Source organism: Lagopus leucura, unplaced genomic scaffold, assembly GCF_019238085.1.
Source record: "Lagopus leucura isolate 7727_CA_CO unplaced genomic scaffold, USGS_WTPT01 Super-Scaffold_100159, whole genome shotgun sequence".
Classification (NCBI taxonomy): Eukaryota; Metazoa; Chordata; class Aves; order Galliformes; family Phasianidae; genus Lagopus; species Lagopus leucura.
The window spans coordinates 1,784,500-1,805,299 of NW_024962335.1; the positions used below are offsets into that span (position 1 = coordinate 1,784,500).

The 20,800-nt window shown below is 36.8% G+C and overlaps 1 protein-coding gene across 8 annotated transcripts in view; it reads right to left on the reverse strand.

Moving 5' to 3' along the window:
- The window catches only part of PPP1R12A (protein phosphatase 1 regulatory subunit 12A), a 122,587-nt gene that overhangs the window by 43,038 nt on the left and 58,749 nt on the right, over positions 1–20,800 (reverse strand). For all 8 annotated transcript variants that reach the window (XM_042890463.1, XM_042890458.1, XM_042890457.1 and 5 more), the window contains exons 3-8: positions 18,556–18,674; positions 8,391–8,550; positions 6,440–6,584; positions 3,388–3,462; positions 2,870–2,958; positions 2,584–2,741 (exon numbers count right to left, since the gene is read on the reverse strand). In XM_042890463.1, the coding sequence (XP_042746397.1) occupies positions 2,584–2,741; positions 2,870–2,958; positions 3,388–3,462; positions 6,440–6,584; positions 8,391–8,550; positions 18,556–18,674 (746 nt within the window). The remainder of the gene's footprint in view (positions 1–2,583; positions 2,742–2,869; positions 2,959–3,387; positions 3,463–6,439; positions 6,585–8,390; positions 8,551–18,555; positions 18,675–20,800) is intronic.

Below are 20,800 nucleotides of genomic sequence, written 5' to 3' on the forward strand. Positions count from 1 at the left end.
CTCCTATAAACATGCCTTCATTTCTACATTACCCATTCAGTACTGAGCAGTGAATAACTTACATGACTAATTACACTTAAGAGAAAGCTCTTTTTAAACACAAGGGGAACGTTCCACAGAGCAATGCAGGCTGACAGTAGAAAGTGAAAAAGCTTTACAGACGCACAGACAGATCTGGAAATTTGCAAGTCAATAATACAGCTTCGTAATACACAGAAAAAATTATCAGGAGTGAAAGGAAAAGATGGAAAAAATGGATTTTTCCCAATTGTATTCTGAAATTGTTGCAAAGACAGATGGAACATAGAGTTATGCATGGCTGAGATAAGAGTAATTTTCAAAAAATACAGAACTATCCCAAAGAAAATAAGTTTAAAAGCTGAAGTACTGTAAGTTTTGATTTCTAGTTTGTTTCCCTTTTAGTTTTGTAATCATATTTCACTGCTTCACCTTACAGAAAGAGAAACACATTTATTTTTAAGCTGTACTCTCAAAATGGAAGTTTTAGGAAAACACTTTGGATTTACTAACAGATTGGAAATCAGACAGTTTACAGTACTTCAGAACATTGTTAACAATGTTGTCATTTTCAAAATGTAATATTTTAACAATGTTAAAACATTCTACAACCAAAATGCTCTTCGTAAGCTTAAGATTTTTCACCAGAAAACCACCTTAAGGTCAAAAATGAGAAAAAAGGGAAAGCACAAGCTTGAAACTGAGAGATGCAGTTCTGCAGGGAAAAGCTTAAAGTCCAGCTTGCCAAATAAAGTATGATAAAGCCTTGTTGATATTAAAAACCCCAAAGTTTACATAAATTAATTCTTGTGTCACAGTCAAATTTTCCTGGCACAAACTGTCCACTGGAAACGAAGAGAACACAGTTACCAGAATCAGAAAGTTCAGGAGACATTACAGTTAGTTCAGCGACTGAGAAAGCACTACATGTTATGTAGCACAAGTGTTCTGCGTTTGTCCAAGCTCAGTCTCTGTAAATAAGAGATGCAAGTATACGAGGTGAGAGAATAATTTAAAGATGTGACAAACTTTTGTTCCTGCTTAATGAAACATTACCTTACAAAAAAACCCAACACCTTAAAAAACTCCAAGAGCTATTCTGATTCCATGTTTTATTTTTATTTCTCCCTAGATCAAGTATTTATGATACATTTATTAGCTCTAAAATCCTTTTTTAACCTTAGCATTTCATGTCAATACACTAGAAAAAATGCTTTAAAATAGAACTGACAGCTCACCAAATAGGTTTACTCACTTTAAAAAGCATAAACAAAAAATATTAGCAAGATACTTCTAATGACTTCTAATACATCTACTTCTGTATATTGTATTACTGAACTGTAATTCTGAACCCTTTCATTAGGATTGAATAGTTATCTTTAGAAACACTGACTGCTTGATATTTGTCTTCTAATTCAAAAGAAAAGATTGCTGTGCTGTTCTTACATTGTTATTTGCTTTAAGACTCCGATCTTTTAAGATCTGTCAAGAAAAAAAAGCAAGCTACATTCCACTGAAGAGCAAACTGTTGACCAAGAGACGCAGTACTGAATGACTGTGCCTGTCACTTCATAGTAAATTTCATGTACACTTCATCAGTCACCACAGCAGTCAAACAGTGAAAAGCAATACGTGTGACAAGACAAGCAACAGAAGGCAAAATACAGAACAAACAAGAAGGAATAACAATAGAAGGAATAAATGCACACACAAGGGTACTTTTCTATATTCAGCAGAAATTATAGGAAGCGCTCATAAATCCGGATAGCGAGAAAGGTGAAATAAAAATATATGGATATACTGATCATCCTAATTCTGTTCGCTTCCCCATTTCACTGTTTCTGCTTCTTCACTTTTTCCCACCTCATTTCACCACGTAGAGACTTTGAGACTCAGACAACTTGCATACTTAGACAAGTAAGTTAATGTCTCCCCCAGTCTAAGCTGCATGAATTTAAATTAAACATCAATATTCAATTCTATGTATACAATTTTGAACTTTTCCTGGAACATTCTTCTTGAAGTGAAGTTGTATACAAAATGTACATTAAGTTAAAAAGCATTTCTGGAGTTCATTTCAATACATAATATAAGTAAGTATATACACCAGCACTTTATGAATATCTACAATTGCCATATCCATAGGTATTTACTTCAGGATGGTAAGCACAAATGAGAATGCTTCAGTATCTGCTGTTTCAATCTCTATGACAAGTCCATGAGCAAACATTGCTAACAAAGACTTCATCTCTCCACTGACCTTTTAACTTCTTCAATGTTTTTTTGACATGCTACTTAAGGCTTATACATTCCACATAATTAATTAAAATTAGTTGCTAACTAGACAGTCAAGTAAGCAGATTAACTCCTTTAACCACGAGCGCCACCAATAAAGGAACCTTGGTATCTGTATGATGACTTGAATTTAGTCATACATAAATATTATTTAAAGTGATTGGAAGCTTAGTGAAATGCAGAAGTGAAACTTAATATTAACTCTCCATCCTGTGATGTTAAATAAATTTCTAAAGCAAAAACTTAAAGACAAATAGTCCAATAACATACCTGTCTCCGCTTCGGATTCTGAGTCATCATCTTCTTCTTCCTCACTGGAACAACTGGATTCATCCTTCTTTCCCTCTTCTTCTTCATCTGCTTTCTCCTGCTCCAGAGACTCTATACTAGATGCATTCTTTTCTTGCTCCATAATCAATGTCTCTTTACTGAATTTGGAAAGAAAAATACCTCCTAAGTACTGAAAAAATTACTAAAACCTGCCAGGTAGGACATTGTGACAGCTGGTGAAATTACACTTTTCATTAAGAGCTCATCATTTCTCTAGTTTACTTACTTTTTGAATGTTTTCTGTGTCTGGTTATTATCCAAGTTAGCTGTGGATTCAATTAGGGGAGATTTCTTTTCACGTTTTTCACTATGAAGCTTCAAAACAAATAGAATAATGCAGTTAAACTGACAGAATGGCATCTATGTGACAAAATCACTAGCAGAGAGCCCTCTAACTACTGAGAACACTGAAGTATACACACTTTCAAAGTATCCAACTTTAAAATTCCAAAATCTCAGAATCTGTTATTTCCAGGAAACTGCTGATCGATTGCTGCTGCTTCAGATCATAAAATACCTACTGGAGAAGGCAAATAGGTAAGGATTTTCTCTAATCCAGGGCTTTTTGGTCACCATAACTGACCAAATAATGGCATGAAAAGACAATTGAAGTGACAGCTGGCATTACTGGAGTTGAAACCTCAAATCAAAACTTTGATTTTAATCTGTATGTTATTCTGAGCTAACTATGAAATATATCATATGCATAATAAAATACAATTTATACATATGAAAAAGCCCTACCAGATTTTGCTTCTTTTGTAATTCTTCTAAGTATCCTAGAATATCCTCGTCTGCCACATCAAATGCTGTCTGCCCCTGGAGAAAAGGAAAAGTGAAACACTATTTTTGTACAACAGAATTTCAATGCAATAGATTATGATGCCTTATCCCATTGATGACGTGGGTAAGGAGCACAATCATTCTGAGAAATTAGAATATATAAGCCAAGCTCTATTACAAACTGTTAGTCTGTCAGTGATTGAAAACAATTTTGTAATATTACTTTCTCTTTTGTAATTGAAAAATAAACATCTGTACCTAATGCTAATGGCTAAGTACTTTTTAAGACAGAAAAACGTGACTTCAATAGAATGTTATTGTCTTTTCAAGGGAAAAAAAAACCCTATTAAGGAAAAAAAAAAAGGAAAACAAAACCAGTTGAAAGAATGAAATACACAATATTAGTTCCAAACAGCTGTTCCAGTGGCAAGTGTTTGCATCAACACAAACCAGTTAGCATCCTGTCTATCCTTAGACTACCAAGTGCAGTTGATTTCTTAAAATTAAAATTTTTTAATAGTCGCGCCTTCATGTTTTTACATTAGAACAGTATTTACATGTCCTGTTCCATTTTGGAAATGATCTGCTACGGTTATTTGTTCTTATCCCCCTCTGGGTGATTTTCATGGAACATGTTTGAATAAACATCACACAGTGATTCACTAATAGAGAGTAATGCCATCAGCTGGAATTTCTTCACCTTGATGTATCTTACATCAACTACACGGTCAGTACAATTCTTGACTAGACCAGATGCCCACGGGACATGAGATTCTATTTGTAAGATCTGAATTGATAAAGGTTGCAAATTTCTTACTTCTCCTCTGCTTGAAGAAAACAAGAAAGGCTGAAACTCTCACAGTTTCACAGTTTCACAAAGAAAGCCTAACTTATTTGCTTTGATACTACAGCACAATGTTTTCTACTTGAAAGTTTGCATTTAGGGTTAGTTTAGAATTTAGGCAGTCATGCCTGCAACACTGGGTACAAATGCAGCCACATCAGCATCTTGGGTGGACATGCTGAAACGTGGTGGGATTACAAGATCAGTAATGTAAATGCTTTTGTACAAAAACCAGCAATAACAACAGAGTTGCCAATTTAAAGTGGTCACAGCAGATGAGAAAGATAACAAAAGGTGTTCACATTTGTCTCACTGCTTATTTAATTCTACCAAAACATTAACTACAGATGAACATACTGCTGATTGGATTGCGAAGGCTGTCTTAAGTGGTTAGAAAGAACAGACCTTTTAAGTCACTAATTTTTCACAAACATAAAGCTTCTGATCATACACCAGAAGCACATGCTCCTTCCAACAAACATTACCCAAAAAAGCTTGAGGTCCTCTGACGCGAGCTATTCCATTAAACATAGCACATCACTTAACTTAGAAACTAAACAACAAAATTATCTATAATTTATATTTGCATCGTGATCACAGGTTTAAATCTGGCTTTCTATTTTTAGGCAGCTATTAAGTGGGTTTATTTCCAAAAAAAAACATCACATTAGACCTACTTTGACCACAAAACATAATTTTGAAAAAACAAAACAACCCTTTTGTAGTTGGAAGGACGTATCTAAACTCAGTACACAGATATTAATACCTGAAGTTAAGTGCCTGAACAATAATGTTCTCTGTGGTGCTAAGCACCTACAACTGAAACCAGATGTGGTGGAGTTCTCAGTCACTACAAGCAAAATCACTTAATGGCTTACTGAAGAACTTAACAAGCAAAACAGCTTGCACAGACAAGTCCATACCCCAAATAAACAATTCCTAACTCTCTGTAGCTCCTTTCTTCTTATTCTTGCCTCAGTTGAGCTGAATACATTTTTATGAGTGTTCTCAGGAATACCACCCCTCACATTCTCATGAACCCTGTTAAAATGTCTAGAAGATAACTTGATAAACTGGCTTCAACTAGTGGCATCACAGAGCCATAGAATGGCCTGGGTTGAAAAAGACCATAATGATCATCTTGTTTCAACCCTCCTGCCACAGGCAGGGTCGCCAACCACTACAACGACTTCTGATTACCCGATACAATCATATAGCTGATTTCAAGAAGTTCTATTAAGTATTATATAGAAGCAGACTTAAACTACTTGAAATATAATTCCAGATTTCATTTATTTTATTATTAGCAATCTTAACTTTGTTTTTATATAAATACTGGCAAATTCACGATCTAATTAAGAGTCTGTATGTGCCTATTTCCCTAATTAACTTGAAAAGAAACTTAGAAACTGAAAAATGAAAACTCAGTGAAGAAACCATGCTAAAGGTTGGGCAGGAAATCTACATACACAATATTGCTAAAAACGAAAAGCAGATCAGAATCTAGCTGGAGAATGTGATGCAAAGAGAAGAAAGGGAGCTTCAGCACTTACGCAGTTGAACAAAGATTCTCGGCTCCTTGTGACACCTATGTGAATCATCAATATACTTGTACCTGTTGGGAGCAAGGTCTTGCAAAGCCAAGAACTTCACAGGCCTTTGCGCACCAGTCAAGGAAATACAACTTAGGTAGCATCCAAGTTATGTCCAGAGAGTCCACAGATGCCTAAAAGTTTCTACAAGTACCTCCAAATCAGCACAGTGATCTCTCATCAGCATTTCAACACAAGCCGATTTTAGGAGTTAAAAGCAGATGCTAATGCCCAACGCTACCCAAAGGCATCATGGTTGTCTTTGGCAAACAAATGCTGACTGTCTGTTTGCAGTCTATCTAGTCAATAATTTCATAAGTCCAAAATATCAATAAAACTATTTTGAATTTCAGGATCATATGATATAGAAATGAGTATAAAGTAGGCCTTGAAACTAATTTGTACAATCAGGGAATTTAGTTATAGACACAAACATGCTGTTTTGACAAAACATGCACTATATAAAGCTCCATGTACAGTAAACAGCAGTTTATCATCACTTCTCTTACCCTGGCTTCTAAAGTCACTTTAGAGACCAGAACTTTGTATCTTGACAAGGATTACATAAAAATCCTACCACTTTGTTGACAGCCTCCATATCACAAAGGTTTTCCACTAAAATGCGACATGCTTCTTCTTTACCCCAGTGAGCAGCAGCATGAAGTGGTGTCCAGCCATCATAATCTTTAATATTTACATCATAGCGAGCCTGTATTAAAAGCCTAAAGAAATTCAGAGAATTAATTCTTGACAGTGCTGAGAAAGATGGCAAATGCTGTAAAATAACGGAATACTGGTCAGCAGTACCTTTCTCCTTTCTCGTAAACTATACATATCTTAGTTGCATTAATGTCAATTGATTAATTTTATTTCCTCCCAGAAACACCTGTGCTCATCATATTTACTTTTAAGGAAAATTCAAGCAAAAAAAAATCCTTTTCTGTTTTCTTTTTTAGTTCTTTCTCATTCAAATTCCATTCTGCCTATATAGTAGGTATTTTTCTCTGTATGCGCAGCAATGGTGAAAAGCCTTTTCAAGGAATGTGAAATGTCAAAAATTGCTAGTGAGTTCTTATATAGTAAATTATTAAAACTTCCTTTTATTCTAACATTAATTGCTTGAAGCTTGCATCTCCTGCCGCTAACATTTGACACTGTAACAACCTAGTGTTCACATGCTTGTTCTCTGAGTAGTAGCAGAACTCCTCAAATGGGAGATCTGCTTTTCAGCATGCATTTAACACATGAATTTGGTACAGCTCTGAAGTGAGTGTTGAAGTGACAACAGACACTCAACCTGACAAACAGCTTTGTGTAAATGGTATTCAGCTCTCTGAAACACACCCTATACTTAACAAAAATCACCTAACCTTGACGTGTTCTTCTAAAAGAATTACATTCATAACTCAATAGACAATATACTTAAAGTAATAACCACCACAACTTCCACACAAACCCTTGCAGCCTTGTATCCTTCACAGAGCACATTTTTGCTATTTTGAAACCATCAAGAAAATTGTCTGGTTACGTGTTTTCCCTCATCCTAGGATAAGTACATGGACTGGACTACAGAAAAGACACTGACAGAGGTTAAAAATAAGCCCAACAATTACAAATATAAATCCCTTACAGATGCACACTACTCTAAAATAAAAATTATTCTTCTCAACAGAATTACTTCTTTTCATCATGATGAAGCATCCAGTTTATTTTTGAAGCAGAACTCCAATTCTCTGCACCACCTGTAACGTCTAAAAAAGTTCTGTCAGTCAACTATGGCATTGGCACAACTTTACAAATCTTAACTTTAGCTATACTTACACAGTGTGTGCTCTTTTTCATTCATTTTTACAATGTGTAATTATTACTAGTCCCGCCAAAACAGTCAAATACATTTATAATCACAGTAAAGCAATGCATTATCAAGTATGGTGTTCTACTTCACTAAAAGCTGAAATGAGACCTCCATTACTGCATATACTTTCTGCTATATTACGTTACTGAAAAGCTATCTGTGAATCAGAGGGACACCAGAAGCCTGAAGACTTCCATGAATGACTTCAAGAGTCACGATCTTCAACAACCTCGAAAACAGCAGAACTAAATGCTTTATTTTTTAAGTCTGAAAGCCTCTAGTCTAGAGCATGGATTCTGCTCTGTGTATGCAAATTACCCCAGGCATCTTGAAAATACTCTTTAACTAGAATGCTAGCTGGCATTATAAAAAGATATTAAACTTGTTAACACATTTGGCTTTAGAAGCGGGTAAAGATTTTTTGTCGACTTTTTCTGAGTCCTAAGGCTCATCATGTACTTTCAGTTCACATTTTGAATGACATCTGGAAAACTACAAGCATCAAGATTTATGAGTACTTGAAAACATTAAATCAAGCTTCAAGGAAAAGGCAATTCTAGAGACTGTAATTTCCAAATTTACAACCCTCAGAAGACAGATGTCCTACCGTACCAAATGCAAGCTGCAATATCTCAACCAGACAATCAAAAATTTCCACTTAAATCATACTTACTTTAAGACTTCTGTATAGCCCTTAGCAGCAGCAACATGAAGTGCTGTACCACCAGATTTCGCGTGCCTGACATCATTTATATGGCCACTGTTCAGCCACTGTCGTGCATCTCTAAGCATGATTCGCTCCTCTTCTTTTCGAGCTGCCTCTATATCAACCCCTAATACAGACACAAAGGGGAGAAGGAAAGAGAGGACACAATGTTAGAATTCAAATACTGAAATTCAGTGATGTCCTTATATCACACTTATATTACACTTCCACGATACAATAAAATTATATGAATATTCACAGCTAGATATGAGTATCTTGAAGACGAACCCCAAGAACGTACAGAAACATGCATTAAAACATCAGTAACAGACGTCGTCTGCATAACAGAGGTTTTACCAAAAGAAAATAAGATCTATAAAAACGAGCCCTCCAATTTTAAGAACTTTTACCATCACAGTCACAATTTCTGAAGTGACACATTACAATAAGAGAGGAAATTTCAAGTTTAACCTTACAAAGACCCGAAGTATTAGTCCTGTCTGTATCTGTAGAAACCAGAAACCGGCTACTATGTTTTACTAGAAGAAATCTACACGAAGAGGAACAGCTTAGCTTCTGAACATGCTGAATATTTACTAAAAAGACAAAACTATGTTTTTATACAGGGATAGAACTACATTTGCTATACTTTCTTAAGACTTTCTTGTTAAAAAAAAAAAAAAAAAGTCTTCAATTGCTATAAAACAGAAACCGTATAATCCAACCCTTTTGAAATCTCCAAAATCTTGAGAGGAAAAAAAACACAGCATGCTTTAAAGTCATTTTTATAGCGCATTCTACAAAAATATCTCTGACAGGGATGGAAATGGACAAACACGATGTAACATTTACAACTACATACAGTAGTTTAGACAGAAAGAAGGCTCAAGCTCTGCATACACAAAGCAAAATACGTATTTGTGAGCATTTTTTAACAGCTACCACACAGAGAGATCTAAAAAACATAGCAGAAAAGCGGTCTTGAGAGAGAATTATGCAGGAGTATTGCTCTGTGTTGACTGAACATCGACATCTTTGCAAAGAAAAGGGCCTTAGAAACTGTGGTTATCATGAGCACAAAATATAACTGGGTGAACTTCTGAAAGTAAATTCATCAGTAGACCAACATTCTTCAAAATGAATTCATGTATATGAGCTGTCTAATCTTAACACTGCTGTGCAGGGTCTTGGGAAAAATTTGCTGCTCCTCTGAATTTTTATTTTCTTTTGGAGCAAAACATAATTTTGTAATGATTATCTGAAAGCATGCACTGATTTACTGAGTACAATCACAAATTTCAACAATAGCCTTACACAGCCCATAAAGCACCAAATAATTATTTTTAAAATACTTGGGACAGATACAAAACCTCTCCTGCCTCTTGGCTCAGAATTCTACTTTCTTGCAGTATGTCCTGCAGAAGCTTCATGCGTTCCCAAACTTCTCCAGCAAGCACATTTGCATTATGTAACTTTTCTAATTATTCAAGTAATCAAAGTAGAATATAAAGAGACCACAAACAAACCTGTGGAAACCTAGAACAACTCTTTTCAACCCTATTCTATCTAAATAATCAACTTCAATTGATTCTCAAAGCCGTTATAATGAAAAGCAATTTCAGGCTGCACAGTCTTCTAAGAAACTGAGCTATTCATTCTTTACAGACTGAATGAATACTCAGAATACTGAAATCAGACAAAATTCAGTCTAACTCTTGCATAAGAATTGAGCTGAGGGTTAAAATGGTCTCCATTAAAGAAATTACCGACATCATAAATGGAAAAGAATAATAACAAATGATCATTTGTAATATAATGCATCATTCCTACTGTATAACATACGGTAAAACAAATTATAGTAAATCACCTACATCAAGTTTTACCAATTCTCTGACAATAAAAAGCCAGATGTGGAGAAACAAACAGGCAAACCAAAAGAAATTAGGATGGCATTGCTAAAACAGCCAGTGGGCAGTGGATGGCAGACTGAGATTTATATTCTGGTACATGTGAATTTGCATTTCCTTGATTATTTCCTATAGCTCAAACATAATATAATATTTCTCACTGAGAATGCCTTTGATTAATTTAGGTAATTACAACACATCTATTGTCAGAACAAAAGCTGCAATTCCTCCATTATACAACAAGTGAAAAAAGGCACCTTGAAATGGTGTGTCCAAGTCCAAGACTTCACTGATGTGCAAACAGAATGAATGTGATGATTAAATGCTTCTGGAAATACAACATAATCTGTTTGGCGTCAGGCAATGTATGACAGAGCTGAAATCCCTTTCACACATGAAAAATGCCTGAACTAAAAGGAGGCCATAGTGCCTATTTCTTCCCTTTTGGTACACGCATAAAAACAAACAATGCTGAGATCGAAACAGTTCAGAGCAAACCAACAAGAGATCACTACAAATGAAGAAGTGTTGAGTGTTTCTGTTTGTCTGTCTTTGAAATAAGTAACTAGCATTTTTTTTTACTATTTGTAAACAATATTAAATACTATTACATTCAATTCAGCTGCAAGCTTATAAAAAGGCCTGCAACAGATTTTACTTCTTCACTTCATTCCCATCATAACAGGTACTCCAAAGCAACAAATAAGCAAACAGGAATTTCTTTGTAAAAAACTGTACATTAATGATGGATATAAAGATGCGACTTTACTTGGTATCATAAAATAACCAGGCAGGTAATATATTAAGTGTTTTAAGCAGTTGACTGAATTTCTACATTCACCCACTTAACCCACAGATCAGCCACCTCAGTCTTTGCAATTTAATAAAAACAATTAATTTTTATTGGAAACTGAAGAAAAAATCTGGAGGTGAAGTCTGCAAGATGCAGGAAGACACAAACCACAGCTGCAGCGCTAAGCAGAGTCCAAGGAAAAGCTAAAATATTGAAAGAAAGTGGGATAGAAATTGAAGAAATTGCTGTTTATGAAACTGCCAATTTCAATACAAGCCATGACAAACAAATCTGCAGACATGAAATTTTACATATCTAAAATCTTTATAAATCTAGTCAACATGAAGAATGAAAACTGGGAACTTTGAATCAATAACATTTTTATACTCGTATCTTCTCATTCCTCCAGAAGACTTCTGCGTGTTTTACATATGAACCAGTGCACAGCGTACATTTCTGGGGCCTCTGTGTTTGTTTGTTTTTCAGAATGACACAGCAGCACATCAGCAGACCTTGGGAAAACAATTCTCTAGAGTAAAATCATTTACATTTTACTGTTTCTTGCCAGACACAATTATGCAAATAAGGAGTTTATGTATCATGCTAGTTACAATTATGTCCCCCCTCTTACTGCATACCAGAGTTCGAAGTGAAAATACTTCTTGGCTCAAGTAACTTTTCCATGCAAACAATCCTACATAAATTTCTTTCAGTGGACAACTGCTCACATGTGTGCTTGTTCTGATGTGCTTTAGTGCACAATAAGAATAGAGAAAACCCTCATGCTGATATTCCAATGGCTCAAGCCTCAAACATAATTTTCACATACACCTGAAGAATCAATTATGTCAAAACCACAGAATCAAAGAATGATTTGGGTTAGAAGAGACCATAAAGCCCATCCAGTTCCAACCCTCTGCTGTTGGCAGGATGGTCACCCAGCAGCTCAGCCTGCCCAGGGCTCCATCCAACTTGGCCTTGAGTGCTTCCAGGGATGGGACACCACAGCTTTTCTGGGCAGCTGTGGCAGCACTTCAGCACCCTCTGAGTAAAGAATTTCATCCTAATATCTAACCCAAACTTCCCCTCTTCTAGTTTAAAACCATCCCCTCCATATCTATTCATGAAAAAAATATCAATGCTTTTGCAGAAATGTAAGTAATATTAAATATAGCCTCCCATCAGCATCACAATTAAATGCATTTGTGAAGCCGGAACAAGGCAGAACAGCTGCAGAGGACAAACACCTGCATTAATACATTAGCTAGCAAGACAGTAAATTTCTGATCATGTTTCACAACAGATGAAAGCTGAAGAATCTTGTCAATTGAAAGAAAACCACTCACAGTACTAATTGGCAATTGGACTTTGTGTCAAAAAAAAAATAAAATAAATAAAAGGCAGTGCTTTGTGATAAGCTGAGTATTGCTCCCTTTATTAAATACAGAAAATGGAATATGAACGGCCTTTGTGATACCTTATATGGACCTTCCTCCCAGCTCTTGTTTTCCAAACTCTGCAGTAGGATATCAGGCACAAGAGATAATGCTCGGCACACCTCCCGGCCACTTTCTGCATACGGCCCGTAGATGGCAATGTGCGGCCTCCCAGCTCCAGCCCCGCTGGAGCCTTTGCTTACAGCTCTACTTTGCTTAACCTCTGGCTGCCTGACGACTGCTTAAATCGTTAATAATTTATTGCTAAATGCTTTCATTTTTTTCTGATCAACAAGTGCTACTCAAGAGTTCTGACCTGATTTGATAATCCTGCGCTGTTCGGTGAGTGTTCAGAGAAACTGAGCGTGAACTGAAATGCTGAATCATTGTTTCAGTGCTGCTCGGCCATATAAAGGCATGTTTTATAGATACTACAGGGAAGATCAACCCACTTTTTACTTACTGTAGTTAATGTTTATACACAGATGTAATAATTCACATTTTGTCCACATAAACAGTTGAATCAAGCAATATACTGGAGATAGTGTCGTTACATTCACCTATGATTAAGAATGAGGAACACTGGTCTCTGCTTCAAAAACAAGAAGCAATCTCCCTAACACACAGTAAGTGCTGCCCTGCATCATGAACTCCTGATTCACCTCACGTCACCTCTCCCCACTAACTCACCCCTCAAGAATGTCTCCTATAATTCAAAATAACTGCTTAAGCAGTTAAAAATAATTTTAAGAGGACATCTGATGATAAATAACCTTCCATCACCAAAAAATTGCTTCAACCCTAATGCTTAACCCTACGCAAGACGCCAAGGAGTGCCAACATTTTAAGCTGGTGAGTTTTAAATATTATTAAAGGGGTAGCTGGAATTAAAGTGGTAGCCTAGCAAAGTGGCTCTCAAGTCTGTTAGCTTTCACCTGCCCCCATGAAAAGGCTTCACACTACTGGCAAAAGTCAGCTTCTTCAACTACAGCACACTGCAATACCGCACAGGAATACAGGGAATCATATCAAGAAATTGGAAATATTGGTGTTTTTACTAAAGCTAAGCATTTCCATGGATTGTGGTGACACCTATATATGTGGGATCAGCCCATGACAGAGACAGTAGCCATATGGAGGGACAACAAAACAGGCCTAAGAGGAAGTATTTTTGTGAAACAGAGGAAATATTTAAAACACAAGGCATGCAAAGATTATAGCTGCTCTACACGACACTGGAATAATTTCCACAGAATGCCTAATTTTGCTATTTGTGAAGTGCCCTGTTCTTAATCATGTCAAAAAATCTCTGTAGCTTTCAATGATACGTTTATAATTTACCTTCTCACAAAGTACAAAATGAAACTAGGTGTTAAGCTTAAAAAATAATTAAGCCATTGCATGCACATGTTAGAAGCAATATAATAGATTTACTTTATCATATCAAATACTAGAGACAATACCAAAACATAAGAATAGAGTATGTTGCAAAACTACTCCAAACTAGTCAAAATTCAGTACAGTCTTTACTCCCATGTGAAAGTTTACGTAGAAAAACACTTTCCCTACTGTAAGAGTGCTGTGGCTTTGCCTATAGTGCAGTCAGTCTATCAGCTCACAATGACAGCAAGCCTATATCAACCAGTCTTTATATACGCTTCCCAGAATACAAGGTGTCCTGGTTTAGGGGCCCGTGGCCCACAGGAAAATCTATAAGAAAAGAAGTGTGAATCAAGGGTCACAACTGAGAAGTGTTGCACAAGAACTCCAGAATAACTGAAAAAAGATATTAGTAAATACATAAGCTCTATTTTTTCATGTACAACATTCCTTATCATTGGCCTTGTAAAACAGGAGATTAATTTGGGTAGATGACCATTTCCTCTCTAGGTAGTTTAGATTTTGGAGTCTGAATGCTTGAACAGGATGAGCAAACATTCTGGATCCCTCTTTCTACTATGCCTGTAACGTCATATAGAGCTAAATTGTATACTGTTTTCTGTAATTTACATCTGCGAATTTTGTGCTGTAGTCAGATATGTCTGTAAAATACAATTCAATGGTTTTAAAAATTGGTAAAAAATATAAAGAGATGAAGACAGAATAATTGCACTATTAGAAGACTCCGACTTCAACTCTGAAGCAGCAAAAAGGATAAGCTAACATGGTAATTCTCCCCAGATTTCCAACAGAAGCAAATGTCAAACATCATCACCACAAAATATTTGAAATCACAATGAATCAGACTGATCTCTCCAGGCAATGTTCTGCCACAAAAAGCCCTGTTGATGTCAACATGTAGGAAGCCATAATCGGAGCATTAACTAACGGGAAGAAAAGAAGCTATAGTGAATGTTTTATCTACACAGGGCCAAGATTTTTTGTTGCTTGAGTTTGTTCCTTTTCAAAGTAAATTTGATTATGTTCTACTACCTGTAGCACTGAACTGGGGTTTAATGTTCCGCAGATTTCACACTTCATTTATTTTACCTAAACTGTGGTCCTGCTTTATGAGGAGGAATGCTAAAGCATTTAACCATACGTACTGTCAAAGATGAAACTGTCACCATACATCAGTGTTAATTCCACACTGAAACAAACAATTAAGTTATTTTAGAGCTTAATTTTAGAGCTTTATGTTAGAGGTCTAACAGCCAAAGAAGCCAGGTAGAATATATACATACATGCATATAAGAAGATACATACATAACAATCCATATAGATAAAACAATAGTAAGATAAATTCACATAGAACAACACATACATGAAATTTCTAGGCTAAAACTCTGCAGAACTAATCTAGATAGGTTTAACTGCAAAAAATACCAATGTTACCAAGTCCTGTAACAGACCTGTAAGTAAGTAAGTATTAGAACCACTCCCAAATATACCTATGTATATACAAATGTATATATATATATATATATATAAAATATATGTCTGAAACTTTCAGTGAATTGTGGCATTTAGACTGCCAATGCTGATTTTCCAATTGGGCTGTTCCAAATAATTAAACTCAATAAAATATAAAAAATAAAAATAAAATTGCACATTGATTCTTTACACTGTAAAAATATGCATTAAAACATATAATTATATATATACATTATCATGGCTTCACCACGGGAAAGTCATGCTTAACTAATCTGGTGGCCTTCCATGATGGAGTGATGGCATTGGTGGACAAAGGGAAGGCAACCGATGTCATTTACCTGGACTTGAGCAAGGCCTTTGACATGGTTCCCCACCACATCCTCATCTCCAAATTGGAGGGATGTGGACTTGATGGGTGGACGACCCGATGGATAAGAAACTGGTTGAAAGGCCACAGACAGAGGGTGGTCATCAATGGTTCTATGTCAAGGTGGACAGGTGTGTGCGTTGGGACCAGTGCTCTTTAACATCTTTATCAATGACATCGATAACGGAATCGAGTGCACCCTCAGCAAGTTTGCTGATGACACCAAGCTGAGTGCTGCGATTGACACGGTGGAAGGAAGGGATGCCATTCAGAGGGACCTCAACAGACTTGAAAGGTGGGCCTGGGTAAACCTAATGAGGTTCAACACAGCAAAGTGCAAGGTTTTGCACTTGGGCTGGAGGAATCCCAGACTGGAAGGAGCTGTCCTTGAGAATAGCCCTGCAGAGAAGGACCTGGTGTCCTGACGGATGAAAAGCTTAACATGAGCCAGCAGTGTGCCCTTGCAGCTTGGAAAGCAAATGGTATCCTGGGCTACATCAGAAGAGGAGTGGCCAGCAAGGACAGGGAGGTGACTGTCCCTTTCTACTCTGCTCTTGTTGAGACCCCATCTGGAGTACTGCGTGTCCAGGTGTGGAGCCCCCAGTATAAAAAAGACAGGGAACTGTTGGAGAGGGTCCAGAGGAGGGCCATGAAGATGATCAGGAGACTGGAGCACCTCCCCTACAAACACAGTCTGAGGGAGCTGGGCTTGTTCAGCCTGGAGAAAAGAAGGCTGCGGGGTAACATCATTACAGCCTTTCAATACCTAAAGGGAGCCTACAAAGAGGAGGGGAATCAACTCTTTGAAAGGGCTGATAACTGCAGGACTAAAGGAAATGGTTTTAAGTTGAAGGAGGGAAGATTTAGGTTGGATGTCAGGGGGAAGTTCTTTACAGAGAGAGTGGTGAGGTGCTGGAACAGGCTGCCCAGAGAGGCTGTGGATGCCCCGTCCCTGGAGGTGTTCAAGGTGAGATTGGATGGGGCCCTGGGCAGCCTGGTCTAGTATTAAATGGGGAGACCCTGCCTGTGGTAGGGGGGTTGGAGATTCATGATTCTTGAGGTTCCTTCCAACCCAGGCCATTCTATGATTCTGTGAACTACCGTCAATTACTGCCATGTCAGTAAAGTCAAATGCATCAAAATCCACCTAAATTATTCAGGCTGATCTACAAGTCAGACATAACTCTCAAGCAAAGATTGACAACATTCTTCTGGAAAAAAAAACAGAAGAACAGCTGCACTCTTTTTTTTTCTCCCCCGAACTAAATTAAAATAGACAGACGGTTGCACTCACACAAAAATATTCAAGCCTATCTAATCTGGAGATCTTTACAGGCTTGCTATAAGAACTGTCAATTAAAATTCATTTAACAGTAATACGTGAGTGAAAGCTGTCAAATCTACAGTCTTCTATATATTAGCACCTCTGTTTATCACGCCACCCACTTTCTTTTCAACATTTGTTTTTGGTATTGAACAGGTTTAAACATTCAAATTACATCATGGCAAAGGTTCAAGCAATTAATTGTTTACTACTGTATTATGTAAATCCATCTTAGAGACAGAAATTCTCTGTTACAAAAAAAGTAACATTTTCATGGAGTAAGGAGGCTGTTAAGAGGGAGGAAGGTGGTTGGAAGTGATGGAGATGCAGATCCCCAACACATCCCTCACAAAGGCTCTGTCTTTACTGAGCGCCATCTTCCTTCAGAGCATGATGTAACTTAGACCACATCATCTCATTTCTTGTACTTGGAGCTTTGGGATAGTAATGCATGCCTCATGTCATGTCAGTAATACATCGTCTTACATCATAAGACTTGAGACAGTGAGACACCATCTGAATATTCTCTCCTATGCGGAACAGAAAAACCTCAGACTTCCAAATAACTTTCCCTGGAAAACAAGCATTGAAAATGGGAAATAGTAGAATAAGGAGGAAAAAAAGTATCAGAGAAAAAGGAATAAATATTCTTTTTTGAAGGCCAATCTCTTTTATCAAGTCAGCACTCCTAGATTTGCCCTACTAATTTTCTAGGAGTAAAGCGCACACATTTAGGATGTGCACTTCAAAATCTTACTACCAAAACCTGATACCTATCCATTAACTGTATGGTGCTCTCAGGTGAGCACAGAAACTACTGGAATTAGTTTTTGTTCTCAGAGCTAAAACAAAAGCAATTTAAGACTCCTTACAGGTAGTTTCAGATATTTGGCATCGTGTAGCGGCACTCAAAAGGTCAAAACTAGATACAAAGGGTTGCTTACATGACAGGGTACAGTTGTTTACTTTTGGTTCACTTTTCCAGGGTATCAATGGAAGAAACAGTTACCTTCAAGCTGGATTCATCTCATCGTAAAAGGGACATCTGAGTCACTCTTAGAAATACGTATTTACCTCTTCTCTAATGTAGTTTCCTTCAGTAGAGATGTCTAGCTTTAAACTCAATCTAAACTGGGATATATGAGTCCACCCCAAACAGATGGTACACCATCCATACTATCTAAATACCACTTAAATTCTGCTGTGTGAATGTAGGAATCCAACCAACATCTGCGTTCAGTACTTCCAAGCTCTTTCTTCTGAAAAGGTTGGGATGACCTAAAATGCCTGGAAGACAGCTTCAGCAACGTACACAGTATGAACAATTCTCTTTAAAAAAAGTTGACTTCAAAATCGTTAATTTATACATACCATTTCAAAAACATATTTAGCATTCAACAAACAAAACCAGCCTTTCACATTTAAAATTACCTTGTCTATTCACTTCATTCTGAAGCAGCTCTTCCATTGCCTCTTCTTCAGCAATATCTAATGGGGTGTCTCCTTCACTATTTACAGCTCCTACATGTGCTCCTTGACTAATTAAATACCTGCCAATAGAAAAAGAAAAATCAACTTTTTGGTAGACAAAAAGGGAGGAGGGTGAACTTCAGCGCACTGAAGTTGATGCAGAAATAGCAGCCACTAGGATATAACATATAACAGGTATGCACATGATACACGTGTACACGTATAATTAATAGAATAAACTATATTTGGTATATACAGAAAAATCCTTTAAGACTCCTTCCAATCACAGAATGTCAATACAATTTTCTATCATAACACCCATTAATATAAATAGTAAGTACTCTGTTGGCTCTTCAGTTTGTCACAAAGATTTCCAAATATATTAAATATGTACTAGCATGAACTGGAAAAAAGAAAAAAAAAGAAGTAGTTATATGATGAATAAAAGTGAACACATAAACAATGGTCAAGACAGCATTTCCCAGGAGCTCCATGTATTAAGCCACACCTCCTAGAACATCCATATTCAGTGGATATTAGTACATCTTTCCATAGCTGCCCAGAATGACGACTCCTCATCTCCTAGGCCATACGGGATTCATTCTGAATAAAGCCAAAATCACCTCTGCTGCCAAGTACTCACAAGGTTAGCTTTTGGTAGGGTAACAAGAGAGGGAAAGAAACCAAACAGTACTCGGCACTCTGTTTAAGACACGATGTTCTTCATTTAAAATACCACCCACTTAGGAGTCAGCAATCCAGCCTTACATACTTTCTGTCCTGTAGAATTTAATTTACACTTTACATATACTTGCAGAAAACAGAACCAACAAACTAAAAGGAAATACTCAGACCTGAAGAACTAGTTATCCATTTGATAACAGAAAAAAAATTCAAAAGTGTTTTCTTAACCTCACTATGGCAGAATGTCAAATTATGCAGGAACCACAAAATTAATTAATCACAAAATCAATCCACCACTAATATAAACGCTTTAAAATACTTCTGTTTAACTACTGTCAGTTAATAATGACAGATTCCTAGCCTAGGATCATTTTATTCTTCTCTATATTCAACAACTCAGCACCTCACGTACCCTCCTACTTTTCTTTTTCCAGTGTATGACTTAAATAGCACTTGCTATTAAATCTCTGCATTTACGTCAAGAAAAGGTAAGGACTAAGAGATCACAAACTGGAAATGAATTCCTAGAAGTGTAACTGTATCTCCTGGGGCATGTATCATCAGTTGCCACCACTAACTTTGATGTTGGTATGCTGTGCTGGTTTTATTCCATACCACTTGGAAGCGCAGAGCTGTGAATCTTAATGTCTCTTGAGCTTAAAGAATTAACTTTTGCAAGAATGAAAAAATAAATCAAAGTATCTGCATTTCTCAATGATACCACTTGCACAGTTTCAACTGTTACACAGCATTTCAGGCTACGTATCTGATATACACAAGTGCTATACAGGATATTTGCTAAGCAGGCAAAAACAACAGTAGGGATATGTAACTTTCTCACAAAGTCAAAACTTTGGACTCAAAACCAAAGTCAACCACCAACAAAAATGTCCTTGTTAAAAAAATCCCATGTCAACGTTTGGGTAATTTTCAATTTTATTTCTCTAACACAGGCACAAAAAAGTGGTGTTTAATAAAACTGTTTTTACCTGTTTCTACTTAACAGCAGAAAATGAAGCTACTTTTGTAAGGAAAATATGTACCTCATTGAAGCTGTTAATTTTGTTCAACTAGTTCCAGGTCTGATGAAAAGAGCAGTGCGTAAGAAAGCGTAGGTAGCGAACAAAAGGCTGCAGCAGCACTTCATAAAGTTATTTAGCCATATGAACAACTTTGTGATCCAATGATCCCTTTAAGTAGAACCCAAAACCGAAGCAGCTTACAGACCAAAATGAGACCAGCAGAACTCTGGGACCAGTAGGGCTGGAGAAGTGGAGTTACTGAGTTCCTCTCTGCATATGCTTACAGGGTTTGGTTTGTACTGGGTCAGTGAAAGAAGAACCAACTGATGAGTTTGAAGGGATAGAAGAACTAGGAGAAAGATGACTCTTTGAAGAAGTGATATCTCCATGGTGATGGCCCTTTCCCAGCCTTCTGTCAGTCACTCCATCTAGGCATTCCCTCTGCTACCCCTACCCAATAAATCCATAGCGAAATAGCAGTACAGTCTAAAATATCATTC